Here is a 25,000-nt window from a genome sequence, read left to right on the forward strand (position 1 = left end):
AAACGAACAAATTAATGAGGAAATTCGCATTTGAACAAATAAACAAAAGGAAATACTGTATATCTTGCAAATCAGGCTTAGCCAGCAGCTACTATGCATGTGCGGATGGGGAAGGCATTCTCATACGTCTGACAGTGCCTGGAAGAAAACCTGGAGCGATCAGATGAAAAGTGACCATTAACCCATAAAGCACTTGAAGGAAAACCTGACAGAATTGGTAAAAATGAAAATTTCATTTAATCTGTGTGTTTTTGATGTCTGTCACGTGGGTAGGGGTTTGATTTTGAGTTGTAACCTTCCTGGGGTCACATAGGGGCTGTGTGCCAAATTTTGTCAGGGTCTGTTAAGTGGTGCAGATTTCTATATAGCAGACAAACATACAAACATTTGCTTTTATATATACGTGTGTATATATATGTATACATATATATATATTTATATATACTGTATATGTATATATATATATTTATATATATATACAGTATATATATATGTATATAATATATATATATATATATATATATATATATATATATATATATATTAAGCATGTGATGTAACAGTAAGTATCGGGTCAGATTGCATAACCCTAGTTCACGTTGCAGAGTTCATGCCAGAGTTGTTTGAAAGGACGGGTATAATTTATTAAATCCCTCCTCCACGTTGTGTTGTCGCAATGTTACCGAGCAGTGTGGCCGATGGCAATCACGCCCCTTTACTCATGCGAAGGCAGGATCGATAGTAGCCGTCTACCATACTCAGACTTCTAAAACCTTTTCATTCTTTACACCGTTGTTTATTTTAACAGCATAATCCAACGAAGAACCTCATGACTATCGTGGAATTCAAACCTCGTCGCTACCTGGTATTTCCCCGACATCCAAATCTTCCAAGTTAAGTATATCTTAGTTGAACCAGACCACTGAGCTGATTAACAGCTCTCCTAGAGAGGGCTGGCCCGAAGGATTAGACTTACTTTACGTGGCTAAGAACCAATTCGTTACCTAGCAACGAGACCTACAGCTTATTGCGGAATCCGAACCACATTATACCGAGAAATGAATTTCTATCACCAGAAATAAATTCCTCTAATTCTTCATTGGCCGGCCAGAGATTCGAACGCGGGCCCTGCTGAGTGCTAGCCGAGAACGGTACCGACCAGTCCAATAAAGAACTAGGATGCTCCTATTGACAGTACTAATATTGTATCTATAAAAACGAGCAAGCTAGTATCACCATTACCTTATCTATGTCTATGGAGCCATGAAGACATTTTCCTTCAGCGGGGCAGAAGTTGGTCAAATCTGAAAAAAAAAAAAAAAAAAAAATTGACAATTATAGCATTTTACTCGACTGTTAGCGAGACCGATAATTTAGGAACAAATATTTGTGTATGATAAGCACTCCAGTGACTTGGGGAAGCCTATCAAGATTTGAAATACATATAACGTCTGAAAAGAATACTGAAACAGAGGCTATTTATTATCAATACTTTTAAGTATGAAAATAATGATAAAAGCGCACGATAAACTTCGTTTTAGATTAAGCCAGCGTTTGTGCTGGCACGGGCTCTTGGTCTATCTGCCTGAAAGTTTCTAAGATCTCAGTTATTATCATTATCATTATTATTATTATTATTATTAAAATAGTTTAACCAGACCACTGAGCTGACTATCAGCTATCATAGGGCTGGCCTCTCAGTTGTTATGAAAAGATAATTAAATATTACATAAGAAGGCAATTTATGGAAGCACGGAATTGGACACGTTTAATCAGGGCCCAGTCAAACGTCCTCTTTACATCTACAATATTCCAATACCCACAGACAGTACTGACCAGTCCGCAAGTGAACCGCAAGAAAGATTTGTAAAATATAGTGGCTACTCCGTGAATCTACCGGTAGGTTAAAATATGGCGGCACGAGGTTCAGCGTTGGGCAAGTCAGTAGCGTTGTCGCCTAGCACTCGCTAGGCCCGAGTTCGAGTCTCCGGCCGACTAAAGAAGAATTAGAGAAATTTATTTCTGGTGATAGAAATTTATTTCTGGTGACAGAAATTCATTTCTCGTTGTAATGTGGTTCGGATTCTACAATAAGCTGTAGTCCCGTTGCAAGGTAACCAATTGGTTCTTAGCCACGTAAAATAAGTCTAATCCTTCGGGCCAGCCCTCTCTAGGAGAGCTGTTAATCAGCTCAGTGGTCTGGTAAAACTAAGGTACACTTAACTTAACGAGGTTCATCGAAATAAAAAAAAACAAAGGACAGTGTAAAAGAAGAGAAGCGCCATGAGGCACTCGAGAAATGAGGGAAAAAAAAAAGATGTGCCGCTATTCGCTTGGTCAAACACTGAAAGACCACGTGACCTAGATACCAGTAACAAGGGTCTAATAGAGAGCACAGTCAGAACTCAGAAGCCTTTCAGATGCTAAGAGTGCATGGCGACGTAAGATCGCACGCATTTCCTCTTGACAGTGTGACCAAATGAGATTGAAAGAGATCACAAGTAGATCTCCCACTGCAGAATCCATACGAGTGATCAGGAGTCATCGAGACAAATGTTTTGTAATATACGGTTGATTACCATTATGACGTTCAAGTTTCGTGAAAACATCAGCGGTTAACAACGCTTCAAATAAGGGATCATCAAGAATTAAGTAAAAAAAATTGGGTATTCAAATTACCCAGTAATTCAAAACTATAAGGATTCCTTTGAACCATAACAGCTTTCGGAAAATGATAAACTATATACAGAGATTTCTAAAACACTCTCGATTAAAACGCCTGGGTCTTTTCCATTATGTAATCGCCCATAAATTACTTCTACTCTTCTTACTCATAAAAACACACCCAAACAAGAAAAAAACTTGTTAAACAAGATTCTACAATAAAAGGCTCCATGTGTAAGAAAAAATAAAAGAAGAGAGCCGAGCGGAAACAGTTGTATAATGAAATGCAGATGAAAGGTAAAGAGGTAAGACTCAACAAAGAACGTGTGTATTTATTTCTTGCTATATGCACAATAAGCAAGTATTATATACCCCATTCTGACATCTGCCAGTGTTATTACTCGTTTTCCAACTTGTTCCCTCACTATTCCGCTTATTGCGAAGTTGTGACGCCAGATAACCCACAATTAATCAAATAATTAATCCTTATTGCGAGGTCAGGTAAAATATCAGATTAAGAAAGGGTACCGAAAGAAGCTCTCTGGCTTCTTCGACGCTACGGTGAATGCCATCGCGTTCTTCATTCATCACGATATACTCGTAGCTGCAGCTTGACAAATTCCATGCTCGTCACGTTTCAGTGTTTGAATTAAACATACATTTTAGAGGGCAAATAGTAAACAAAATGTTCATAACTCTTTTGTGGGCATTTTAAATCCACGAACAGAAAGTAAATCGTTCTGTACCCTAGAGCTGTCTATTTGCAATAAACACGAAAAAACTAAGTAGAGTTGCTTTTCTTTTCATTTACTTCTGCTTTTTTAGTACTAGTTGTCACCAGTACCTCTGACAGGACACAGCATAAAGCTGGACAAAATGACATAAACAGAATGACGAAAAGGTTTGGTTTTTCTTAGTTATTCACAGTACACAGTGATGATCTGGCATCGCGCCTGGTCTTAAAGCGGATATGACGCTAACTCTCAACTTGGTTACATAACTTTAGATGAAGTAGCAGTGAAGACGACTCGGCGAGGAGCTTTCTCGTCATGTAGAAACTTTAACTTGCCTTTGTACTGGCTCCTAAAGCTCAGCGACAGACTTGGGTTTGCAGTGAAGGAGCACAAAATATAGTGAACATCAAGTGATAACAGTGGTTAACATCTGGTATTTTCTTGAATGTTTTATGCAAACTCTCATCAAGCACCAAAATCCAGAAGGTAAAACCTACACTTTGGAATTGTATTTTGCCCCAGTAAGATTTGTGTTTGGTAAGTAGGAGTGCTTCCCGAAACTATTTGAAAAAATGGTGTATGCATGTCACCAATGATGTTTACAAGAGGAGATCAAGATATACTCGTATATTCGAGATGTTTGGGTAGAGGGGTATGGTGACTTAGTTGCTGAGACCCCATCTCCAGCGGCATCAGTTTTAAGAACTGTTATTCATGTTCATGGATTCACTTCATTTTATTATGAAAAATCTTGGTGTTACAGAGATAAATGACGATAGAGAAGGCTCTTAATTAGTTAAAAGAAGGCCAAAGGAATACGTGTGTGGTCTTATTCTAAGAAATGTGACAGTCCTGCCTATTAAAAATGGGAAGACTATGGAAATCTGGGAAGCAAAGAGAGAGAGAGAGAATTCCGCAGCCTATGTAGGTGGGTGCAACTGAGCAAGCCAGAGAATTTAAAGTGTAAATTCACATTCATAAGAGTTCGGGAGTTATAAGAATGAATTATTAAGCATAAATAACTAAACAACTAGACAGGTAAAAAGTGCCCAGACTATCCAGATCGAAAATTGATACACATTTCAGACGTATTTGAGATCATAAATGAAGTTAAATAAATGAAGCCGGCGCGTTTTATCCAGAGCGTCTATATTAAAGAATGCTTTGCATAGGTGTTCAAGAAAGGATGCCATGAGTGGTACAAAATACAGTCAATCACCTGCCGAAGGAGGATCAGCAGGAGACATTAGTTTGGAAAAAACTGAAGAATAGAAGTGAAAAGTGGGGCCAGACAGTTGCTATTTCTATGACCACGTAATGGTGTCTGAGAAGCCTCCCACCGTGGGAAAGACACTCTATACAAGAATGGATAAGTGCTGAGAAATGCAAGCAGCTTGTAAAGAGAACTGCTAGCTTTCCTAGACACTGCCTTGGCCAACCCTAAAAGACTTATAGATCAGAAAAAAAGTATACCTTAGTTTAACCAGACCACTGAGCTGATTAACAGCTCTCCTAGAGAGAGCTGTTCCGAAGGATTAGATTTATTTTACGTGGCTAAGAACCAACTGGTTACCTAGCATCGGGCCCTACAGCTTATTGTGGGATCCGAACCACATTATAGCGAGAAATGAATTTCTATCACCAGAAATAAATTTCTCTTATTCTTCATTGGCCGGTCGGAGATTCGAACTCGCGGCCAGCAGAGTGCTAGCTGAGAACGGAACCCACCAACCCAACGAGGAACTAAAAGGTGGCCGATTTCTCATCCAGCAACAACATACAGACAAGCCCGCATGTCAAATGTGACATCAGTAGGCGCTTATGCTTAGTGCTTGTGATGCCCCATTATGTAATCAGCTGAATCCAAGGCAACCTTGACGATGAATAGCCTTAGACTTGTTTATAGTACTTTTGGTGTTGCTTTTCACAATTCAAGTGATGGAGGTTATGCGCTTATCTCATTTAGTTCTGCAGGGCAGGCAACAGAGTTAACGTTAGTGTTTTAGCGGTTTAGGCCTCTTGTCTGTTGTTTCTAAAGACAATGTTCTGGAACTCTTATGTTTTCAATCTTCAGTAATGACTTGTTTGTTGGTCAAAAAAAAAAAAAGGACAGCAGGAAGATGATGCTCCTGTTGTTGCAACTCTCCAAAAATGTTAAATGATGTTGCTGCTCCTGCTGTTGCAATTATCAACTCTCCACAAATGCTAAATGATGTTGCTGCTCCTGCTGTTGCAATTATCAACTCTCCACAAATGCTAAATGATGTTGCTGCTCCTGCTGTTGCAATTATCAACTCTCTACAAATGTTAAATGATGTTGCTGCTCCTGCTGTTGCGATTATCAACTCTCCACAAATGTTAAATGATGTTGCTGCTCCTGTTGTTGCAATTATCAACTCTCCACAAATGTTAAATGATGTTGCTGCTCCTGCTGTTGCAATTATCAACTCTCCACAAATGCTAAATGATGTTGCTGCTCCTGCTGTTGCAATTATCAACTCTCCACAAATGTTAAATGATGTTGCTGCTCCTGCTGTTGCAATTATCAACTCTCCACAAATGTTAAATGATGTTGCTGCTTCTGCTGTTGCAATTATCAACTCTCCACAAATGTTAAATGATGTTGCTGCTCCTGCTGTTGCAATTATCAACTCTCCACAAATGTTAAATGATGTTGCTGCTCCTGCTGTTCCAATTATCAACTCTCCACAAATGCTAAATGATGTTGCTGCTCCTGCTGTTGCAATTATCAACTCTCCACAAATGTTAAATGATGTTGCTGCTCCTGCTGTTGCAATTATCAACTCCCCACAAATGTTAAATGATGTTGCTGCTAACGTTAACAGAGAGCTGGATCAGACCAGAATGGTGTAGTGCACGGGGCGTGAGGCTGAACTCCAGCAAAAGCAAGCTGTTAATGATTAACTAATCTTGCACCATTACCCCTCTCCATGAGGTATTTAATGATTCCGAGTATTCCCACGGGTTTTCTGCGCTACTTGAGAAACATCCTCTAAAGATACCAGAAAACTAACTATTGTTTGCAAGGCTTCCTACATCTACAGGGATGATGGTATTAGTGCCACATGATCCACATCTTTTGTTTTACTATTACCTGTCTAGAGCCTAGAAGGCAAGATTTCTCAAAATGGTGCTTTCCTTTTTTCAATGTTTCCTCTTGTTTTCCACATGTGCTTTCTTTTGTGCCGAACTATGCTTTACTAGTCTGTAGCCTTGAGGCATGCTCCAGGGAAAACGAGCGTTAGGAGCCTGTAAACCTGAGCCAAGGCTGAGCAATCACCCCTTGAAAGATCCCTCCTCCCCACAAGTTAAATTCTTGTCTTCCTAAAATCTAATCTCTTGCTACCATTTACACAGCCCACATTTGGTTAAACAGACAGACAGAAATTAAACCAAACACATGACCTCCTAAAGAACGATACTAGTACAGGAAACGTTTAAAGATATAGTACACTGGTCCCACTACTAAGTATCTGGAACATCCACAACCTCAGTACCTGTAACTGAAACTGCTGGTGACCTACCTTCTTCAGAAAATCTCTGGGCACTTAGCCCAGGAGTGACCTATCCTACCACATGCAGTGACTTACTCCTGGCAGGGCATGTGTCCGATGCTGGCATGCCCGTTCCGTTCACAGGCATAACAGACAAGTTCTGTTCACAGGCAAAATAGACAACTCTGCGACTCACATCTCGGGATTAACCACTGTCCAAAAGTTCCTTTCAAGTTCAAATTTACATTCCTTTGCAAATATAATACCTCTGACAGATCATCAATAGGCACTTTTTGTAAATAATGTTACTACATCGAAACTGATGAGCCTGAAATCTCTATTCATTTATGCAATTTAATCTATTTATCAAGTCTACATTGTTCTGTATAATGGCATAGGAAATGGTACCAACTAATGAGTTTAGAAATCAACTCCCCGGTTGTTTCCGCCCGTATGTTCGTTTGTAATGTCACCCTAGCATTTACAATGTAAATTTCTATGACTATGTATCTGTCCTCCTAAAGATATCTTGGGAAACTAAAGGCAAAACTTGTCAGGTTTATTACTGACCAGTGGTGCATCTACAGTACATACACACACACACACACACACACACACACATATATATATATATATATATACATATATATATATATATATATGTATGTATATATATACACACACATATATATATAATATATATATATATATATATATATATATATATATATATATATATATATATATATATATATATATCATGAAGCTACAAATGTCGTTTAATATCAAATTATATTTATCACCGAAGGGGAATTTATATAAGTGATAAATGAACAGGTACCACCTGTTCATTTATCACTTATATATATATATAATTCTCCATCGGAGATACATCGAGGTATATATTAAACGACATTTGTAGCTTCATGATTGTATATAAATCACGGTGTGATAAAAAAATTTCATATATATATATATATATATATATATATATATATATATATATATATATATATATATATATATATATATATATATATATATATATATATCTGTGGTAATATACAGTATAAGTAGTACTTCATGGACAATCCTGCCTTAAATAGTGCCCTTGACTTGGGATTCTAGTACGACATATTCCAGGGCAAAAGAGCATCTACAAGAGGGTTTTGAACTTTTCTGCTCCTTAATGGCAGATAAACCTAGTTTTACCCAGGCCAACAGTAATCACAAAGTCAGGTTAGACCATGCAATAACTGCTACTATGGTGGCAGTCAGCATTAAAGCCTGAACATTGCTGCTACAAGACGTACTGATGTGAAATCAAAATATAAGAAGTCCCTAAGCAAAATAACACCTAGTAATGGGTTGTAGAGCTCTTGATGAGAAATGCTGTTTAAATAGCAGAGGAACATCTATTGACGTCACCAGAAACCGCACTCGTGCGATGATGGAAACTGAAAATGAAAGCATTCTCACTGCCCTGAGCAGAGTAAAAATCACCAAATGGTTAAGGCATGGTGTTTACAGCCCCATACCTTGCATTATTGCAAAAAAACAAAGAAAGAGTAAAATACCAATTCATAAGATTTGAATACCTATGGATTTGGTACAGATGAGAAGAAATGTATATATATCTTATTTCTTTGAAGCTAGAGAGCTGGATGTTATGGTATTCGGTGAAACAAAGGAATATAAATGTGTTAGTTCAAGAAATGCATAAACACGATTGAGTTTGGTATGAGAAAAAGTCAATGTGTGTACATGATCCAGAAATGGAAAAGAATGAAAGTGACAGCGTGTGTTTATGGGAATCCCATTCTGTGCTTTGCTGGATTTGAGAACAAAAAGGGTGGTTTTGATAGGCCAGTCATTCCTAAAGCGAGTAGTACAGCCATACTGAGGAGGTGGAAAGACCCAGGAGGTTAGTCATGAAAAACGGGCCAACGGGCTGATATCAGGACCAAGGGAATTTTTTTTTTTTATTCTTTATGACAACCTCAAAATTAAGAACTCAAACAACAAGTATGCTTCACAGAGAGAAAATTAACAAAGACATATACAAGAGAGCATGGCTTCATTTAATTTTGTGCTCTGAAGCAGAGTTAAAAGTCAGAACATATGTTTGTACTTTCAGGCCAAAACAGCGAAAACGTGCTACATCTGAGTCGTAAATTTACTTGTAGAGATGCCAAAAAACTGGTATGCTAAGCTAAGTTTATATGTGGAACACAAGTGCATTTAAAGGTGTTAGATTAGTTGAGTATGGGTACTTTTCACAATTATAATTTCCTATGCATACAAACTCTTTCAGAGGTGAAGTGAATTCGATATTAAAGGGTTATTTGAGGCTTGATAACTGAAAAGTGTAAAAATGTCAGGAGTGAAATCAATGGTATTCTATCATGCACATATCTACCTGTTGCAAACCTAGTGCTTGGGTATCACAATGTAAATTGGTTAATTACAATATAACAGTAATGTGTACAGAGTCGATACCAACTAACATATTTCTTTGTGGTTCAATGGACAAGATTGCTGTCAACCAAATTTCAACTCAAAAAGGTATTGGTTCAAATCCTGATCAGGACTGGAGTTAGCTACCATTCCTCTTCGTTTTAGTTACTGCCCAGATAAAGTTAATAAATATTAAGTAGCTATTATTGCCCTAGTATTTGAAAATATATACATATATATATATATATACAGAACAGGTATTTATTTAAGTTTCTCTCTGAGTATTTAATATTTTGTGTGGTCTCCATCTGCCTGTACCGCAGCCTGAATTCTTGAGGGGTATGATTTCAGCAAATCGTAAAAAGCTGAGATTCAAACTCCATTTCCCTGAGCACTTCGGTCACCTCTCTTCGCAGGTCGTCAAGGCTTGGTATACCATCGTAGTTCACTGTGAGTGCTTCAACACGATCCTTTAAGATACTACCACTGTTTTCACACACATTAAGGTCAGGGGAGCTACCTGGAAATTCACTTGATGAGAAGAAATCCATACCACTGTTTCGAAGCAGCTCCTGTGTCTGAAGAGCCTTGATACATGGTGCCTTATCATGCAAAAATGTGACTTCAACAGATGACAAGTTTTCAGGATCTTTGAGGAAAGTAAATACTCCACCAGTAAACACAGTTTCTCTGAAGTATTCGCCATTCCATGACTGTCCTTTTTCTTTGATGATCCACATTAACCGTTTGGCTGTGAAAGAGAGAAAAATTCCAAAACATTCAGGAAATTTCAAAGCTTGGCGATAGCGCACGTCATCAAGATATCATCCAACTTTGCAGCCCAAATTATGTCATTTTTATGATTTGGCTTCCTGACTGTGTAAATGAAGAATTCATCTGATGCGGCAACATGGAGAAAGTCAGCTTCATCCCAGTCTTTAAGAAATGAACCAAAAAACCATGCACGGTCTTCTCTGTTGCTGAGTGATGTTGGGCTTGCTGATAACATGAAATGGCTTGATACCAGATTTTTTCAACTTATGATATACAGCACTATAACTTCTCTTCTTTCCCCTTTTTGTTTCTAGTTCAAGCACCAATTTACGTAAAGACTTTCTTGGTCTACCCACTGCCTCAGCTATGATGTCTTTTGACTCCTGAAAAAGGACTTCAGGCCTTCCAAGATTCTCACTCTTTTCATGATGACAGTCATATGGATTTTTGTTCCAGTTTCTTTTAACAAAGGATTCATCTCTTTTAATGTATTTAGCTATCCAGGAACGTGAAATGAAGGATGCACCAGCATCCCTGGCCTCTCTGAAGGTTATAGCCCGGATTCAGTCAATCCATCTGATTTCCTCCGAGTCGTTAGCCATGGCTGTATCTAACTCCATCACTCAGTCTGAAAATACAAGAAATTTAAAATGAAAAATAGCTTCATAGAAACTAAAATAATGTACTTGGAGATAGGCTGTAGCAGAAAACTTTATAACTTTCCATTTGTTCTGTTGAGGGGGGGGCTCTAATTTTGAAACACCCGGTACATATATATTCATATATAAACACATATCTGCATATACATATTCAAACATACATACATATATATATATACAGTATATATATATATATATATATATATATATATATATATAGATATAGATATCTATGCATATAGATATATATACATATGTATGCATATAACTATATATATAAATATATATATATATATATATATATATATATAATATATATATCTATATATAATATATATATATATATATATATAAAACTAATATATATATATATATATATATATATATATATACATATATATATATATATATATATATATATATATATATATATATATATATATATATATATATATATATATATATATATATATATATATATATACACGTCTAATCTAATGTCTGTCATTAATTCTTTCAGTGGTTCACCATCATGAATGAAGTTGAACACGGCCATAAGTTGGCCTCTCAAGATTTACCCGCAAAGAAGACCAAACTTCGAGGGAACTGGAGGAATAAATGGGAGTTCATCCTGTCATGCCTTGGATACAGTGTAGGATATGGGAACATATGGCGATTTCCTTACCTGTGCTACAAGAACGGTGGAGGTATGTGAAAAATCATTATAAATAAATAAATAAATATAATATATATATATATATATATATATATATATAGAGAGAGAGAGAGAGAGAGAGAGAGAGAGAGAGAGAGAGAGAGAGAGAGAGAGAGAGAGAGAGATATGCAGAGATATGCATGTATATATATAAATATATATATATATATATATATATATATATATATATATATATATATATATATATATATATATATATATGTTTGTAGAATCTACTGGTCATTTTTACCAGATACATATGTAATTGTAATAGCCACAATGCCCTCCTAAGTAACTTTCTCGAATTTTCCGCGCTTTTTTATATACGCTTGTCACTACAAAGACTTAAGATCCAAGTGCAAGAAATATGAAGAAATGCTGATGTGCAGCAGCGGGAAACAATTAGCGGATCCAGGTTCAATTCCAGCTACCGCAAATCAGAATTTCTTCATATTTCTTGCACTTGGATCTTAAGGCTTTGTAGTGACAAGCATATCCAAAAAAGCGTGAAGAATTCGAGAAAGTTGAGAGGGCATTGTGGCTATTACAATTACAATTATATATATATATATATATATATATATATATATATATATATATATATATATATATATATATATATATACTATATATATATATATATATATATATATATATATATATATATATATATATATATACATACATTTTGCAGAATCTACTGATCAATTTTTATAAGATATATGTAAATGTACTAATCACAATACCCTCTCAACTTCTAGAATTCTTCGCACTTTTTGGATAAGCTTGTTACTACAAAGACCAAGAACCAATTGCAGATTATGAAGAAATTTTGATGTCCATTGCGGGATTCGAACCAACACCTGGAGTTTAAGAACGAATTCTTGTAACCAACCAGTCATAGTTTTGTTCAGACACCCCAGATGCGGGTTCGAATCCTTCAATGGACGTCATAATTTCTTCATACTCTTCCATTTAAACTTAGGCTTTGTAGTGGCATATCCAAAAAGTGTGTAGTTAGGAGGGCACTGTGGCTATTACTCTGGACAAGGAAGAATATGGTTACCAACCCTTCTTGGACTGTCTAAAAACAGAAAACCTACTTATACTTCTGCCCACGTGCATTTTTATTCTGGTAAAAGCAATATGGTTAAGAAATCAGTATATGTAGCCTTGAATACACTGATGATGAAATGGATAGGAGTATGATACATGCAAGAAATGGAAATATCCTAATTATATATATATATATATTATACATACACATTTATATATATATATATATATATATATATATATATATATATATAATTTATATAAATATATATCATATACATAAATATAACTGTAGTTAATAACAGCCTAGCATATGATCATTTTCTTTTTAATTCTCTCAGATTGGAAGGGAAAAGTTCCAATCGTTTAGAAGAGTCCAATTATATTTCAGAGTAGAGTAGTTTGTTGGACAGGACGTTTCAAAACTGACACGGTTTTATTTTCGACGGAGAATATATACAAAAAGCCTAGTTCGACCATCAACGCCCCGAATTGGCTCGTCATTGCCACTTATCCATATTCCTGTACTCTGATTGGCTAAAGCCCGAATTTCTTCTCTCCAACTTTTTATAAATGCCCCGTTCTGCTTTTTGCAGCAGGCTCGAATTCAATATTTTCAAGAAATTGAGAACGGATAGATTTAATTTTATGAATAGGATTCCCCCGGATTGGATAACAGTGCTACTAAACAGAGTTTATAATAGCCTCAGATTCAAGCTAAACAAACCAGTTCACCACCTGGATCATAAATTAAAAAGTCCCATCGAGATGAGTGACTGGAATAACAAACATAGAGACGATTGTGTAATAAACCTCTCGAACAAAGAACAGGACCAGAATCTTAAATGTGCTTCTGGCTATGGCTTATCATATTCTATTAGTGATGACATTTCGTGCACTAAACGTCGTCTCAAGAGATATCCAAACTGGAAAAGAAAAACACAATTGTATCACCTTCAATGAATTTAGTTAAAAGCCTTTTCTCCGGCCTACTTCAAATGCTTAATAAAATAGTGAATTTCTCAAAACGGTTTATAGATGCAATTCATGAAACGAGGAAAGATAAAAGTTTGCACATTGCTAAAGCCGACAGATCCAATTGTTTTGTAATAATGGATAAATTAGCTATGTCGAAAAAATGGAAAGCTTATTATCTGGTTCTAGTACTTACAAAAAACTGAGGAAAGACCCATTAGCTGATGTCATAAACAGTTTCAGTTCTAAAATAAAAAGTATACAAACGGAATTCGGTTCAATAAAAGAGAAAGTGTCAACGATTGGCCCATCCTTACCGTACATGTACGGATTAATCAAAACCCATAAAAGAGATTTCCCTATTTGGCCCATTATCAGTCCAACAGGTTCTGTTAGTTACAAGCTTTCTAAATATCTAGTTAAATTACTATCACCTATTCTGGGTACTATTTCAAATTCCATTTACAAAACTCGGTTGATTTCTGTGCTAGACTTTCCTATACTGAATTATCCAGCACTGACAAATTAACCAGTTTTGATGTGACATTTTATTTGCTAAAGTTCCTATTGGACTTACTTCAATATTTATCACAACATTTGGACTTGTATAATCTAGAATTACCATCCCTTTGCATAAAAAAAATGTAAATTCACTTTCAATGGTAATTTTTATGAACAAATATTTGGTATGTCTATGGGGAACCCTCTTTCGCCACTTTTGTCTAATATTTACATGGAATTCTTTGAGTCTAGACTTATTTCAAGAAATCTATTCTGTAAGGTGCTTAATGTTAGATATGTAGACGATTGTTTTGGTATTGTAAAAGAAAATGTAAATATTCCTGATTTCTCGCAAACAATTAATAATCTTGTACCATCCATAAAATTCACAACAGAATATGAAGAAAATAATTGTATACCATTTCTGGATGTCTTAATTATTAGAAATAACACCAATTTTTGTTTTAAAGTATATAGGAAACCCACGAATAATTTGTCATATATTCATTTTTACTCCAACCATGCTAAACAAATTAAGGTGTCAACATTTTCCAGTATGTAACTTAGAGCTCTTAGAATTTGTAGTCCTGAATTTTTGGAAGAGGAGTTTAAAATTATTGATAAAATAGGAGATTCATTATGTTACCCTCCATATTTTTTAGAACTTTGTAAAAATAAAGCAAAAAAGACACTGATATTAACTTAGTATTTAAATATAATATTTTGAGAAATACACTAATTAAGAATAGCCCACCCAATTCAGACAATATTGTATACAGTAATCCTTGCAAAGAATGTAATAAGATTTATATTGGTCAAACATCAAAAGGACTAAAAGTAAGAAGCTCCCAACACAAATATGCCATTTCAAGAGGCTTATCAAATAATGGCATTGCGGATCATTGGCTTAAGACAGGATGAACTGGGATAAGTCAACGGTAATCTACAGGGTCAACGACCATCGGAAAAGAAATCTGCTAGAGACTGTGCTCATTGAAGCTACTTCCACCAGGAATGTTGATCTCCCCCCCCCCCTGGATTATCCCTTGATCCTTTGCCCCTGTCTTTTTTGTTTGAAGAACATGCTGCCCAGATTAACAAACTGTAACCCTGCCCCTCCTTCTTTTTGTATATAAATCTCGGTCAACTTCTTTTGTATTCAGTGTGCACTTGAAAATGTAGAATGAACTACGAAAGTAGTTATTCAAAGTCCCGGTTTTCACTCACCTTCTGACATGGATTTAGTGATATTCTCAAGCACGCGTTCCTTCATGCTGCACGATGTATGTATGTGTGTGTGTGTATATATATATATATATATATATATATATATATATATATATATATATATATATATATATATATATTATATATATATATATATATATATATATATATATATATATATACTGTATTACTGTATACATGTATATCCATAATGTCTGTTACTGTAATCTAACGGTGCTCGATGAAGTTGAAAGGCACATCAAAACTGTTTACACGAAGAAAACCGCATATTTTGATTAACCAACTTCTGAAATCTTGATCCTTGGAAAATGTGGAGTATTCATACGGCGCATATAGTTGTGGCACTGGGAAGCCGGTTTTATGTAACAAGCAGTGACTGTCCTGTAACAAAAAAGGTTAGGTCTGTTGTTGCGTTATGGTCCTCGTTAGCTCCCACCTTTGTCAAGTCTGGTGGTCATATCTGCTGGAACACTTACTTGAGAATGGGTCTGAAAGATTAACTCTTAGGTGTAATCCGAATTCCAGTGTCCTCCTGACAGGTTCAAAATGTTAGCCTGACTGATGATGGCGGATTTCAGAATCATCTTTTTGTGCGGCTATCTAATTTTGCAAAACAGCTCGGCCCCATTGCAATGAATGGCATGGCCAAAAGTATCCCTCATACGTACAAATATCCCCCGAGCTGCTCCTAATCTATTAATCTTTGAGATGGCTCCACCCGTCTCCCCAGCGTAAATCTCACTAAGGTTACTACATGGCAGCTTATAAACACTGGCTTGTGCTTGTTTTTCATTTATTTATACACTGAGTTAATTTATTTATACACTGAGAGAACTCCTGATGGATCTGCGATAATGAAAAGTAAACTGATTATTAGATTTGAGGTGTTCGGTTACTTTTTTATTCTTAACATAAGGAATCTTTATTGCATCGTTAGAATCTCTTAATTGCTATTTGTGGGACCTCTATAGTATATAGAGGTCACACACCTGGGTAGAGTAATTGTATCAGACAGTGACGGATTGCATCAATATGAACCCGTCAGGACGACACTGAAAATCGGATTTCACCGATTAGTTAATCTTAAGACCCATTCCCAAGTAAGTATTCCAGCAGATACGGCCACCAGACTTGACAAAGGTGGGAGCTAACGAGGTCCACAACGCAACAACAGATTGAACCTTTTCTATCAAAGGAAAGTCACTGCCTGCTACATAAAAACTGGCACGCATGAATACTCCACATTTTCCAATGATCAAGATTTCATTCAGAAGTTTGTTAATCGAAATATGTGGTTTTTGTGCAAAAAGCGTTTTTATGCGCCTTTTAACTTTATTATATGTACATAATTATATGCAATATATATGACCTGATTCTCGGTCATATAAAGGTTCTACCAGTACAAATGAAACACATAAGATACAATTAATACGTGTATTTTCCTTAGTAGTTACACAGGGCCCTGTTGCTACAATTACCCTACTTAATTATGCAATTATAGTTAGAAGGTGCTCTGAGGTGACATGCGCCTATCACTGTCTTAGAGACGCGCCCCAACCCATCGACCGCTAATCCCTTAAGCCTGGTTCACACTATGCCAGTAATTTAGTCAAGTGGCGAGTAATTTAGCTACTAAACGTGTCTGAACACCAAACAGTTTAGTCAAGTAGTTTAGTAAGCAATTTAGTGATTTAGTGTTTAGTCGATCCAAAATGTTCTATTTTTACGGTCAAGTAGTAGCTCCGCCCACTTGTCATTCGTCCACTAAACCAGTGAGAACACGTGTTGAATTTAGTAATTTAGTGGAGTTCATGAGTTGTAGGTTGCCGCAGAAATGGCACTTCGATGCAATGAAGAGACAACACTAAAATTTATTTCAAAATATTTACAACATGAGAGCTTGTGGAATGTTAAATGTCCACAGCATAAAAATAAACAAATCAAGCAAAGTGCCTACGCTGATTTGGAGAAAACCATGGATATACCTGGATTTGGAGAGGAGGAGATAAAAGCGAAAATCAAGAACATCACGTATTTTCCATTTTTATGCCTCCGTAATCAGTGATTCGAGGGCATATAGTTTTTCACCTGTCCGTCTTTGTGTCTGCAAAAACTTTAATCTCGGCCATAACTTTTGATTGGTTACCCACGGGGGCATTAATGTTTCACAAACACACCTTGTTCAAAATGTGTTTATTCAATTCAGAGAGTTTACTTTAACAAAATGTTTGAGTTGTATTTTTTATGTTTGAAAGAATCAATATATGTAATAGTTTTCCCATTAAATTTATGGGATTTAAACGTACCTAATATTATTTTATTTCCTTTTTAAGATTAAAATAGTGTTATTTACCTAATTATCATATTCGTTGAAACTCCAAATAACAAATTTAATTATAATTTCATGTTAGTAATTTTTTTCTAGTTGTGATAAGGTTAAAATTGGTTAAAAAGGCTATATCTTTTATTAGCCTTTTAGCTTTGCTGCGTTGCCTGTTCATCTTGCGATGCCTTACACACTAATGTACTCTACTTGACTGGTTGTGCGAACGAAATTGATCAGTTTAGTAGGAAAGTAGTAACTAAACTACTCGTCACTTGACTAAATTACTGGCATAGTGTGAACCAGGCTTTACTGATCATTACCTTTTCAAACTGAACTTGCTTAGGTCACAGACCTCAGCTGCTTGGCGTTTTACGATCGAAGGGAACCAATAAGGGTCTTCAATATATAGCACTCATTTGAATAGTCCACGCCAAACCCCAACGATCGTATGGCGTTCGACGAATCAGCAGTATCTGTTCGTTACTCTCTGATCAGGAATGCATACAGACAACTAGCAGATTTTCCATTACGCGTCTCAAACATGAATTTCTACATAAATCAGTTCACCACTCCCCCCTAAAAGTTCTGTGTCTTGCAGGACTCACAACACTGTTTTTTTTTTTTTTAATTAGTTTCTCTGCTATTTGTGCACTGCCATTTGAGTACCATACCACCCGACATATGTTATCAATGATTCATGCAGAAAAAAACTAGAACTTAGCAAGCCGGGGTCAAATTGCGTGGTTACAATTGGCAACTTACATTGTTATGAATTATATGCATCCCATTGCTGTGATTTTTTTTAATAATAAAAGAGAATTATATAGGATCAATGGAATAATAATTTTTAGCTCTACACATTAACAAACAATTTTCTTAGAATTGGAGCACAATAACCTGCAGTTCAATTAATAAAAAAGACAAAAACCTGATTACTATCAATCATCAAGACAAAATAATTTTGTAAAAATCACAGAAACTGAATAAAAAGGATAAACATCAAACAGACACGAATAAAATCAACCACAAAAAATGAAATAAAAAGAACACGGAATTAAAGTTCATAGACACGTTCATGATGTTTTCTTTTCACAACAGCACATGACACCAATACTTGTAACCTTCGGCTGTATGCACATTGCGAGCACTATTAATGATCCCCAGACACGCTTGCACATCACCTTCACTCTCCTCCCCCAGGTAGCCACAGTCCCGGAAAAGGGGGTACTGGCTTATTCAGGTGCCACATCAAGACATCTTCTTTGACGGGATGCTTGTGTCATAAGCGGTGCTCGCCATGGGCACCGGTTTTAATATGCTGTGTCATCGCGGTGTCGTTTTTAATTTCTTTCACATGATATGCTTCCTCGCTTACAGCCTTTTCAGACATATTCTGTCCCCTTTTTGTATCTTAGATGTTTGCATGCGGAACCACCGATCATATTTCTTCTGAAATTTTTTATTGGCCCTCAACAAAAGCGTCCGAGTTGTCTGAAACACTCTTCGGGTCAAGTTACAGAACGTCACCCGGTATTGTTCGACACTATATAACGGTAAAGTTCTAGGGTCCATGATCACAGTATATGGCAATGAAGGGTCCTGTCCATACACTAAAAAATACGGGGTATTTCTTATGCGGCCGTTATGCTCCGTATTAAGTGCAAGTTCTGCCATTGGCAACATCTCCTCCCACTGATTCAGACTGTCTGCTACTAAATATTTGTTACTTCTCTATTATGGGATTCAACTAACCCATGGTTGAAGGCCAGTACGAGGCGATTGTGAAATGTTCTACATTCAACATTTTTGTTAGGTCTTTTATTACTTCGTTAATAAATTCACGTCCATTGTTACTGATTAACGTACGGGGACAGCCGAACTTCACTATGAATGAACACAAGGCTCTGGCAACTGATACTGCCGATTTATCCACCATCACATACGTGTGCCTATGTCGCGTGACGCATCCACCATCACACACACATACCTGAATTGCCCGTCCCCTGGGGGGAAGGGTTCCACAACATCAATGTGTACTCGGGCAAATTTGATTGGCTCCACCGGCCACACTCAAGCCTTCGGGATAGTATGCTTATGGGTTTTCATGGTATCACAGATGTGGCACTGGGAGATGAATTTTACAATGTCTTTTTTCTTCCCTACCCAAAAAAGGAATCCTCGTGCCCTCTTGAGGGACCTTTCTATACCTATATGTCCTGTATAGGGACTTACATGTAACATGTGGATGGCTTTCTCTACCAAAGAGGGAGGAAGGTCTCTTCTCATATTTACAAAATTAGATATCTCCTTCAAGGAAGAACATATCTTTAGGCACTGTTAGAAAATCGAGAAACTCGTTACTCTCACCCCTTACCTGTTCAATCCAGGGTTAGGACTTCTGACTTCTCACCACTTCTTCCACACTCCAACCACACAAATCAATCACACACACACACTCTCTCTCTCTCTCTCTCTCTCTCTCTCTCACTCCCAGGGCATCCGCTCCCTGACTCCCCTGGAGTATCAACCCTCTAGTTCTCACAGCTGGTTCGACTCGCACCTTTTCTCTTTGTCTCTAACTCTTGAGTTACCGAGTTATTCCCACTTTCTACATCAGGTGCCTCTGAGGCATGCAACTGTTTCTTTCGTTGTTGTTCCTCTCTCTTTGCTGCTTGAGTGGTAACTCCCATTATGGCACTCCTGGAGAGAGCATCAGCTACTCTATATGTTTTCCCTGCTATATGTTCAATTCCCACAATATCAAACTCTAACAGCCGCTCAATCCAACGAGCCTGGCGAGTGGTTAAATCCCTTTTCTTGAATAAATCTCTCAACGGGCGATGATCTGTGTTTGTTTTGACTTTATGCCCCCCAGCAAAAAGTAGGGATGTCTCTCCAGCATCGATAGAATCGCCAATGCCTCTCTATCGAAGGTACTGTAATTCTTCTCTGGCCCTTTTAATGTTTGTGATGCAAAACAAATCGGGTTTTCATTCCCTGCATCGTCAACTTGAGAAATCACTCCCCCAATAGCTATACTGCTCATGTCGGTGGTTACTAGAAACGGTCAATCGAACTTTGGATAAGCTAACAGTTCATTACTAGTGAGTGAAATCTTTAATTCTTGAAAAGCTATTTCTTCCTCCTGTCCCCAGTTAAAATCCGATTGTTTCCTCAATGAAACTAGTGGTCTCGCTATTTTACCAAAATCTTTTATGAATTTATGATAGTAGCCTGCGAGCCCGAGGAAGCTGGCTACTTCCTTTGCATTCTTCGGTTGGGGAAATTCTTTAATTGCTGTTACTTTATCTGTACAAGGCTTAAGGCCTTCAGATGTTACGATGTGCCCCAAAAGTTCAACTTCTTGCTGAAAGAATCTACATTTGGTTAGAATAATTTTCATACAGTCACTTTAAAGCTTGAAAGACTTCAATAATGTTCTTCTTATGTTCTTCTACTGTAGCCCATATTATGATTATGTCATCTAAGTATACAAACACGCTATGTCCTAACAGCGAAGCTAATATGGACATCATAACACGTGAAAAATGGGCAGGAGCATTCTTTACTCCAAAAGAAGGTAATTATACTCAAACAATTGATCATTAGCTATAAAGGCTCTCTTTTCTTTGCTACTGTCGTCAATAGGTATATGATGATAACCTGACTTTAAATCCAAGATGGTGAAAAATTTAATATCTCTGACCTTAATCAACAATTCTTCGATAGAGGGCGATGAAAATGCATTGTCTTTTGTGATACTATTCAGCTTTCTATAATCAACACATAACCTAAGAGAACCATCTTCCTTTTTAACCATCACGATTGGCGAAGCCCAAGGAGGTTCACTTTCTCTAATTGTCCCTTGTTCCCTTAATTTATTAATTTCGTTCTCTACTTCCCGCTGATAACAAACTGGAATTTTATACGGCTTAGATCTTATTTATGAGTGGTTAAATCCCGGTCTCTATAACAAAAGGAAAATAATTTATTCTGCCTGGGGATTCGTCGTCAATCGCGGTTACATTCTGATAACTTTCTATAATTTCCTTGACAATATTTTGATAAGTAACACGGGGTAGACCCATCAGCTGTCCGCAGGAGTCTATCCAGACGTTCTTCACCGTGACCCTGACACGTGCTACTCAAAGTCGCGAGTTTGTGAGAAGCATCTGCTATTTCACAAGGTTCAAGGTCGCATATCGACCCACTGTCTAATACAATACGCTGATCGCTAATGTTAATAAATGGCACATTAACCTCGCCGTGTATTACCTCACTCAGACCCGGAATGATAAAATCTTCCCATTTCTAATGGGGTCTGATCAAAACTAAGGTGCCTTCTGGTAAATTCAGTGCAGGTTTCACAGTGAGAGATGAGAGGGTCCGGGGTGGTGCCACATCTCCTGACTCTGAGGCGGCGGGTACTTCCCCTTTACCACCCTTCAATCTTAGGGAGACCCGTAGGCACCTCGGTCTCTCCCCCTTTGTGGGGATTCGTTGTCCTTTTAAATATACTTCGATCCCCTTCCCGTCTGTGCCAGACATTATTATTTTGTTCCTAGCAACAAAATCAATTCCTGAAATAACTGAAATTCCTTCTACTTGTAATGCTGGTACTACATAGAAGGTATTTGTCACTGCTCGCCCATCGATGGTTACCTGCTGCTTCACAGTCCTCTGAGTTACCATCCGATGGCCAGTTGCTGTACTTAAAACTAAACAGCCTTTCATAGGCTGCACCGACTCTGTCACTAGGTGTTCTTCTAACAAAGACACACTTGTGCCAGTGTCGGCCAACGCCCTTTGTTGTCGCTCTCCCACCCATATTCCCACGATGGGCACCGTGACTTCTTCGCAGATTGAGGGTGGGCGATAGGCTCTTGCATTACCTTCCTTCCTGGCAGCCTCGACGTCTGGGTGGGGGCAGCGACAGTTGGTGGAGGGTTGCCCACTACTCGGGGCGTTGGTTGACTCCCCTCACTGTTCTTCCGTGGGCACGGTCGCTGTTTGAACCTGATGAGCATGGGTGTAGTCGGGGGTCCTCCCAACTCCTCCTCCATGCTGCCTTCCCTTTTCTCTCCTTGGTGTTGTTCTGCTGGCTGTCGTAGTTTTTTGAACAAGCGTTCATGAGGTGGTCTTTTGCATTGCATCGCAGCTCAGTGAGAGAGGGGCACTTGGCCCTCATGTGGCCCTCTCTTCCACACCGCCAGCAACGGCCAACCGTCTTATTCCCGGCTGGTTTCTCTTTGCCTTTTCAAGGTCCCTGGGTGCATGACCCTGCCCCTGCGTGGTGGATGACGCTGGCTGACTTGCTTGTTCAGGTTGTAACAAACTGTTGGGAGGTGACCTGCCCCCTCCCCCTTGCTTGCTGGTGTTGTTCATGGTCGAACAGAAGTTGAACCTTCGGCAGCAAGGCTTGTGAGGGCCTCTCATCACCAGTAAGGAATATCACTATGAAGGCGAGAAGAATTCACTTCAGCATGCGTCAGCAGAACGCTTCTTTTCCCTCTACAGTCTGGTTCTTTCAGGGGTAAGGGAAATAGTCTTCACCGACGCAATTATAGAATGCTGAAATCGACTCTCCCTCCCCCAGCATGGGGTCATAATCCTCCATTAGTTCCATCTTCTCCTCTCGGTGTAGGGCAAACTGTTGGGTGAGATGTCGTTTAAAAGTACCCCAGTCTGCAGAACAACTCCTGATTTGCCGTGCTGCATTCCCGGTCATTTTTTGTTTTGTTTGCACAATTTTTTCTCTATCTGTCCAACCTACTGTGGCATTTTCAATACACTTTATGAAGGTCTCGATCAAAAGGAAACCTTTACCAGTGCATAAGTTGTCAAACTCAGGCACTGATCCATCTAGCACTAGCAGTTTTTTTATTTTCTCGACTGATCGCGCTTGTGGGGATGACACTGACGCTGGACGAAATTTTGGGTGGGTCGACGGGCTTTTTATTGTTGTTAATTTGTGCAACTCTTTTAGCACGTGCTGGATAGTTATTGACAGCTCTTTCACACTGTCCTCTTCCTTGCCACTGTTATTGTTAGCACTGGTACTGCTAGTACTGGCACTTCTACCGCACACGAGGATTTTCTTCAAGCTTACATTGTTTATTTCACCTTCACAATTACACTGTTAATTATTATGTACTGGCAAGACCCTACACCTGACACCAAAAATATGACCTGATTCTCGGTCATATAAAGCTTCTACCAGTACAAATGAAATGCGTAAGATACAATTAACACATGTATTTTCCTTAATACTTACACAGGGCCCTGTTGCCAATATTACGCTAATTAATTATGCAATTTAGTCGGAAGGTACTCCGAGGTGACACGCGCCAATCACTGTCTTGGGGATCCACCCCAACCCATCGACCGCTAATCCCTTACTGATCATTAACTTTTCAAACTGAACTTGCTTAGGTCATAGACCTCAGCTGATTGGTCTCTTATGATCAAAAGGAACCAATAAGGGTCTTCGATGTATGGCACTCATTTGAATTGCCCATGCCAAACCCCAACGATCATAAGGCATTCAACGAATCAGCCATATCTGTTCGTTACTCTCTGATCACAAATGCGTACAATCAACTAGCAGATTTTTCCGTTATGTCTCAAACATGAATTTCTATATAAATCAGTTCACACACACACACACATATATATATATACATACATACATACATATATATATATATATATATATATATATATATATATATATATATATATATATATATATATATATATATATATATATATATACATATATATATATATATATATATATATATATATATATATATATATATATATATATATATATATATATATATATATATATATATATACATATATATATATATATATATATATATATATATATATATATATTTAATGTCATAAAACATATAAAATAGCACGTATAATATATGTATCCAATGCCACAGGATAAATAAATATATATATAATATATATATATCAACACATTTTCAATGTACAAAACAGCAAAAATAGCACGTGACAATATATTCATCCAATGCCACAGGATAAATAAATATATATATATATATTTCGTGTTATTTCAACACATTTTCAAGGTACAAAATGTGTTGAAATAATATATATATATACATATATATATATATATATATTTTATATATATGGCCATATTATACATATATATATACATATATATATATATATATATATATATATATATATATATATACAATATATATATATATATAATATATATATATATATATATATATATATATATATATATATATATATATATATATATATATACATATATATATATATATATATATATATATATATATATATATATATATACATATATA

General features: G+C 37.0%; 1 protein-coding gene across 5 annotated transcripts in view; it reads left to right on the forward strand.

The window, feature by feature from the left end:
- LOC136853120 (sodium- and chloride-dependent glycine transporter 1-like) overlaps positions 1 to 25,000 on the forward strand; it is a 94,905-nt gene that overhangs the window by 33,261 nt on the left and 36,644 nt on the right. For 4 of the 5 annotated variants that reach the window (XR_010857364.1, XM_067128427.1, XM_067128421.1 and 1 more), the window contains exon 2: positions 11,324 to 11,510. Coding sequence is in view for 4 of the 5 variants with exons in the window: in XM_067128421.1 (XP_066984522.1) it covers positions 11,324 to 11,510 (187 nt within the window). In the remaining variant the exon portion in view is untranslated. Of the gene's footprint in view, positions 1 to 3,584; positions 3,885 to 11,323; positions 11,511 to 25,000 lie in introns of those variants that run through there. The other variant, XM_067128432.1, reaches the window with a different exon arrangement.

Source organism: Macrobrachium rosenbergii, chromosome 3 (assembly GCF_040412425.1).
Source record: "Macrobrachium rosenbergii isolate ZJJX-2024 chromosome 3, ASM4041242v1, whole genome shotgun sequence".
In the NCBI taxonomy this organism is placed as follows: Eukaryota; Metazoa; Arthropoda; class Malacostraca; order Decapoda; family Palaemonidae; genus Macrobrachium; species Macrobrachium rosenbergii.